We start from the raw sequence: 6,694 nt of genomic DNA, 5'->3' as shown, positions 1-6,694 counted from the left end.
TGTTTTTACTCTTGTGACAGACTCATACAGAACAGAGAAAAGTAAACATAAACGATGGGAATTCTGATCATGTGATGAGTAAGATGAGATTCTCTTGGCAGATACACACAACTCGCCTCCCTGTGCTTTTGTTTTTTTCTTTTAGCAAATTCTTCTATTATAACGAAACTAGTGTAACCTAAATTTATAAACCGGACAGCATGTGATGAACATAGCAGAGCACAGACAGAAACACGTTTATCCGGACATGGATCAGCTGTTTGTGCTGCTGCTGCTGCTGCTGTGGGGCTCAGGTAGGACTGCTTTGATTTGTTTTTATTGCACTAATGAAAACAAGTTTGAAAGTCAATATTTGGTGTCAGCAGCTTCATACTTCAGCTCAATCTGAGCTCTCTGAGCAGTTCTCTGTCATCTCTTCTTGAAGGACATTCAAAGCACTTCTCTTGGTGTTTCTGCCTTTTGTTTTGCTCTCTGTCAGGAATATTCAGGCTCTGGGGAGTCCATGACTGACAGTGTTCCACTGTCTGTCTGTTGTTATGGTTCAAAATATTGGGGATGGAGACAGGAGAAACACCACAATAACAACACTGGTCCGGCCGGGTCAAGTCAAACGATGATTTTAATGGTCACACCCGTGGGAGATGGAAACTGTATGCAGACAGCCTCAGATCTCATCACAAAAAACACATCTCCATAGTTTTGTAAAAATCAGGGTATTAGAACGCCCCTTCATGCGTAATGACAGATCAAAATAGGTTCCAGACATTAGTCACAGTTAATCGTGCATCTTGTACATCTTTAATGGCTACAAACAGACATAGAACTTCTCCTTTCTATAACACCTTCCAAACAAGGTAATAAACTTCAAGCCCTCAGGGTCTCTGAGGCTAATTATTGACTCTGGTCATCTGTTACCAAGTAGAGCAAAATATAGTGAGACTCCAAATGAGTTAAGGCCTCAGGCCGGACACATTCCTAGATTATATGTATTATATGTACTGTAAGCATGTTGTTTAATTAACTACCACTTTAAACTTAGCAAAAAACATAATTGAATAAAAGACCACAAAGAATAATATGATATCAGTAAGCGCGTGCGGCCCTCTATGCTCGAAGCCTTTCCTCTCCATAGATCACTCAGACATTCACGCTGACTGTAGCTTTTAACCCTTAATTAACTTGAGCACAACTCTATAATAAGCAACAAACTGCAATATGTATAAGTTGATCATGGTCACATCTGCAATGAAAGATCATATTATTCTGGTACCTGTAAGTAGAAAATCAAACTAGAGTTATAACAATCACTGTAATACAAAGGCTAATGTAAGATCAAAAACTTCAGTATATATTTAATGCAAAGCTGGTTATATGATTCTAATGAACTAATCGTGCCATATTAAAATAATGAAACTAGAAGAGGAAAAAACATCCCCTTTTTATTCTACACTGTCTAGGTATGCTTTTACTGCAGTGTTTCTGATCATTGTCATGCTGAAAAACATGTGCTTTTGTCAATCAGATGCTTTACAGATGATATTACATTTTTTATAATTTATCATTCTCTTAATTTTGACTGCATCCCCAATATTGTGCTGCTCTCGTTTGAATCATAAATATCTATGCTCCATTTTTTAAAATGTAAATGAGGAGTTTTCTTCACATACTATGTTTAATAATTCAGTTAAGTTTGATTCAATTTTATTTGTATAGCACCAAACTACAAGTAATAATAACCAGTAGTAAATAATAATGGTGTCATTTCCAGTTGGAAACTGTTCATGCTCTTCAGGGATTTGATTCAAGATCAACATGTGTTTAAAAAAAGTTTACAAGACTGCATCTGTGAAAAACAAAAGCAATACAGCACCTTGAGGTGACTTTTATTGGTATTTAGCTATATAAATAAAACTGAATTGAACTAAATTTTATTTGATCACGTTGTTCATGCTTTTAAATCAGTCTTTGACTTCTGTACTCTGCACTCTGGTTATTTAGATATTATATAAGATACTGACAGAAGATACTAATCAGACAAAACCTGAGTTTTGGGTCTGAGCTTGCAGGCCCTGCTGGTTAAGAGACTTATCACCCGTGAACAAAGCAAGACAAACAGCGATCCGTTTTAACTTGCAAGGGAAGCCTGGTCGGATCAGGCTGCAGCTCTTCACCCGACCTCAAATGACCGACCCTTCCCTGCAGCCTTTTATTCTGTGAATACACAAGCACCACCCATTGTCAACCCGTGTGCGTGCGTGTGCGTGTGCATGTGTGTGCGTGTTTGCAGGTTAAAACCCAAATAAGTGACTTCCTGTTGATCACAAAGGGTCATCTCCCCTCACCCTGTATATGGCTTAACCCCTTTAATGGTACACCATACACAAGCATAGGTGAGGCCATAAAGGGCAGCAAGTTTACTAAATAAGAAAACAGAACGTTTACATAGGATGTGCCTGCAGTTAAACACTGTAGCTTCCCCCACCATTCTACATGTAGGGGAGGACAATAGAAACAGAAGAATGTCTTTAATCATACAGTTTGAAACAAGGCTACAAATTTAAGTGCAAGAATGACAACTATTATCAAAATCACCCTAACACTAAGAGTTATGTCCACAGCTGAGCTCCACAGAATCCTGCTTTATGCTGATGGTTCTCTGATTTTCTCCTCAGGAATTCAGGCTTATGGAAAACAAGATTCAACAGGTACACAGAAAAATTAAAGTGAAATGAACAATCACTGAGGGAAAATCGTGACTCGCATTTGTCTCTCATCGTTTCAGAAGTAAAATTGCTTCTTTACTGATGACGCTCTGCTTTCTGTTCAGAGTCTGATGATGTCAGGTTGGTGGGAGGAGCCAATCACTGCGGAGGTACACTGCAGGTGAAACATCTGGGAGAGTGGAAACCATTGCAATTCATTGACTGTACCCTGAAGGAAGCAGCTGTATTCTGTAAACATCTGGACTGTGGCTCCGCTGTTTCTATAGAACAGTCCCCACAAAGCTCAGTGTGGGGGGTCAATTCTACCTGTGTTCAGTCAGGATCTGCTCTGAGGAACTGTGTAACAACAGAAGGCTTCTCCTCTGCCGTGGAGCTCACCTGCTCAGGTCAGCCCATCAGTGACACTGATGCACCAGACACAAAGACCAGGTAGAATAGTAGCACATCATCTGCAGCAGCAGATAAGCCTGAAAAGACTTCTTCTATCAGTCCATCTGTGGCTCATCAGTATCCTGACACCCACACAGCCACCTGTAGTCAAGGCACTTCTTAAAGTAACCCTTTTGAATCTTTGGAGTATTCTCTAAAATAGTATCATTTTATTTTTCAGAAAAAGTAGAAAATTTAGTAAATATTTGCTGATATTGACGCACCACAAAAACAAATCACTGACAGCTGAAACATGTCTCTGCTGTCTCTGATCTCTCTGTTTGATCTTCTCTGATTTCTCCAGACTCTGTCAGGCTGCTGAATGGTTCCAGTCTGTGTTCAGGCAGACTGGAGGTGAAGTCTGACCAGAGCTGGTCCTCAGTGTGTGAAGCTGACTTTGACCAGCAGGATGCAGAGGTGGTCTGTAGGGAGCTCGGCTGTGGGCCTCCTTCGGTCCTCCAGGGGGCGCTCTATGGAGAAGTGGAGGCTCCAGTGTGGAGCAAAGAGTTCCAGTGTGGAGGCCATGAGTCTGCTCTCCTGGACTGTAGAAGCTCAGGCTCAGCTAGAAACAGCTGCTCACCTGGCAAAGCTGTTGGACTCACCTGCTCAGGTAGAAGAGGAGCTGCTGCTTTGATGTGGTTCAAACTCACTTTATTCTTTTACTGATGACTCTCTGCATACTCCCAGCACATTTTATGTACATATTGGCAGTATACCTCTGCTGTCAGGTCCCTGCATCCACATGCTCATGTAATAAACCAGGGGATAGGTATGTTTAAATGTAGTATTGTAATGTATATGTATATTTTTATACATTATACACATAAATGATCATACCAATCATTTAATCCTTTGTAATCCACTGGATCAGGCACCATAAAAGGGACGAATGAATCTTTGGACATCATTGATCACCTCACTCTGGCCAGACTAATGAAGCCTCGACACTGTGCTTCTGAAGCACTGTGTAGTTGTTTTAGCACATATGCCAGAGCTTCAGCACGGATTCCTTTAAGCCTGTTTGAATTGAAGAACTCTGTCATTTTAACTCGCCTACGCTCTCAAGCTGGTTACCTCATTTGTCACTCACCTGCCTGCCCAGAGACAAAGGCAGAAGGACAGAGACAGAGAGACAAGTCTGTAGACAGGTACAGTCAGTTTCTTGGACCTGCAGCTATTAAAGCTATTTATATAGGGTTAAAATGTCCAGTGGAGACGAGGCTAGAGTGACTAAATAAGCGGTTCCCAGTTTACCTTAATTGTTGGAGACTGGAGTAGGAGAAGGAGGAGAAAAGCAGAAGAAGGGAGAAGAAGTGAGGAAGAACGTCCTCCTCACACAAGAGGTGGATGAAATTGGACTCAGAGAGCAGGCTGACGGTTCTTTGCTCTCTCAGAGTGTTAAATAAGTAAACATAAAGGAGGTTAAATACAGTTTTAGTTTGGTCCTTTTCTTTAAATTTCCAGGTCGTGCTGCAGTGTTTCATCAATAAGGTTTAAAAACGTTTGTGTGGGGCAGAATTTAAGAACATTTATCTCAAACCTATACTGAACAGATTCTCAGGGAAAACAACTCGGCACTGTCAAAATAATGACTTATGTAACAACTCTGCTTTCTGTTCAGAGCCTGTCAGGTTGGTGGGCCAAGCCAGTCGCTGTGCAGGCATGCTGGAGGTGAAAGTGGGAAAGTGGAGAACAATCGATTATTTTGACTGGGATCTGAAGGAGGCACATGTCGTCTGTGAACATTTGGGCTGTGGCTCTGCATTTTCTATACAATGGAAAAATGAGCCCTCTGAGATTTCTGTGTTGAAAATTGAGCCTGATTGTGTTCACTCCGGATCTGCTCTGAGAGAATGTGCAAAATCATCTTCCTCTTTCCTAACCCTGAATGTCACCTGCAAAGGTAAGCAGAATCATCTATCACATATCCTTATCTTATCGACTTTGCAGGGTTTAGTTCTTGTTTGTCACGATCACTGCTCTTCTGAAATATGTTCATACTTTCTGGGAAATTTTATCAAATGCTTCATTCCATTTTTATTTCAGTTATTTATTATCTGCTTGACCAGTAAAGACACCTGAATTCCTGTATTTCCTTTTGCCTGTCTCATTTAACTTAACCATCTCAGACTTTTCTTAAATGGCAAAAAGAGTTACCGTCTGAACCCTAAAAGACAAAATCTGCTCAGTTAGCTGATACTGAAGTAGCAACACCAAAAAAGTATCTGGACATAATTAGTGGAATCATTTGTATAATTGTGACATGAAAACTTTGCAAACTAAAAGTTAACACATATTAATACCCAATGTCAAAAGAAAGCCATTTTACCTTGACTGTTGCATCTGTTGTAGACAATCAGTGTTCACCAGCAAACCAGTTACTAACTTAAAATGTAAGTTCATCTCCAAACTGGATGGAAATAAAACAGACAAGTCGGGATGAGAAAGGAGATAAAGAGCTGCTGTGACTAAAACAACCTGAAAACTGAAACAAATTGAATGAAGAACACAAACTGTCCACCAGACGGGAAAACTGGAGGTTAATGGTTCGAGAGAGGGCTCGAGGAGCAGACATATGCTCTGGTGTTTACAGTAAATGATTTTGGAGAGAGTGCACCCAGCTGAGATCCTGCTACATTTTTTTTACAGAAGGTAGATGTGACCTCACCTTGCATCATCTCAATGTTTACAGACCTGCTGGTTCAGCCAATCATCTCTGTGTCCTTCATGAATGGGGTCTCCATGGCCCAGCAGCAGGGGCTTCAGGTGTCCAGGGGCTCAAACTTCACCATCAGCTGCTCCATCCAGCCACAGTACCCGGGGGGCTCCTTCCAGCTCACCTTCACCTCATCCAACACGGCGTACAACTACACCCAGCCAGCTGTCAATCACTCCGCCCACTTCCTGTTTCCTGCTGCAGAGCCCACCCACCAAGGAAACTACAGTTGCATTTATCACGTCTATGTTTTTTACCATGACTTGTCCTCTGAGAGCCCCCTGCTATCTGTCACTGTGTCAGGTAAGTTGAAGCAGAGGCTGCTGGGTTTGTGTTCAGGGCAGCGTTAAATAACAGAGAGGTTCAGGTTATGAGTTATGGTACTACTACTTTGATGCATACACTGCAGTATTCTGAGATACATAGAAATATTAGCCATAAATATGCAGTAAGTATTTTTGTACTTTATCACATGACCACATGTGGTCTTGAGCAATAGGTCTCCAGCTTTTTGAAGGTCTTTCACTGTTTTTCTTTGGACATTAGCTGCTTTATCACTCATTCTCAGTCCAGTCCTTGTACCTGACTGATCAACCAGTGTTGTGTCTACACATAACAGATAACTTGGCAGGAACTCAATTTTACATTGTTTTTTTAAATCACTATTGTGCTAGAAACTTGCCACCAAAGTGCAGCAATTTTGACATGTCTTAAGTTAAATCTATGAAAAATGCCAATTTCTTATATTTGCCTGTCCCGTTTGGTTCTTTAACCATCAGAATTGATGTCTGAAGGTCAACAAAGATACCCAACGGATTTATTTTAT

At 41.0% G+C, this 6,694-nt stretch overlaps 1 protein-coding gene across 1 annotated transcript; it reads left to right on the top strand.

Annotated features, from left to right (window-relative positions):
- Positions 1 to 247: 247 nt before the first annotated feature.
- On the top strand, positions 248 to 6,291 carry LOC146705308 (CD5 antigen-like). Its single transcript, XM_085460993.1, has 6 exons — positions 248 to 293; positions 2,619 to 2,705; positions 2,828 to 3,109; positions 3,457 to 3,762; positions 4,774 to 5,055; positions 5,845 to 6,291. The coding sequence occupies exons 1-6, from the start codon at positions 248 to 250 to the stop codon at positions 6,216 to 6,218; spliced, it is 1,377 nt and encodes a 458-aa protein (XP_085317119.1). The 3' UTR covers positions 6,219 to 6,291.
- The last annotated feature ends 403 nt before the right edge of the window (positions 6,292 to 6,694 follow it).

Source organism: Copadichromis virginalis, linkage group LG7 (genome assembly GCF_057382275.1).
Source record: "Copadichromis virginalis isolate Kocher_CV1m ecotype Utaka linkage group LG7, C_Virginalis_male_GT1.1, whole genome shotgun sequence".
Lineage (NCBI taxonomy): Eukaryota > Metazoa > Chordata > Actinopteri > Cichliformes > Cichlidae > Copadichromis > Copadichromis virginalis.
This window is presented reverse-complemented; position numbering and strand designations above follow the sequence as displayed.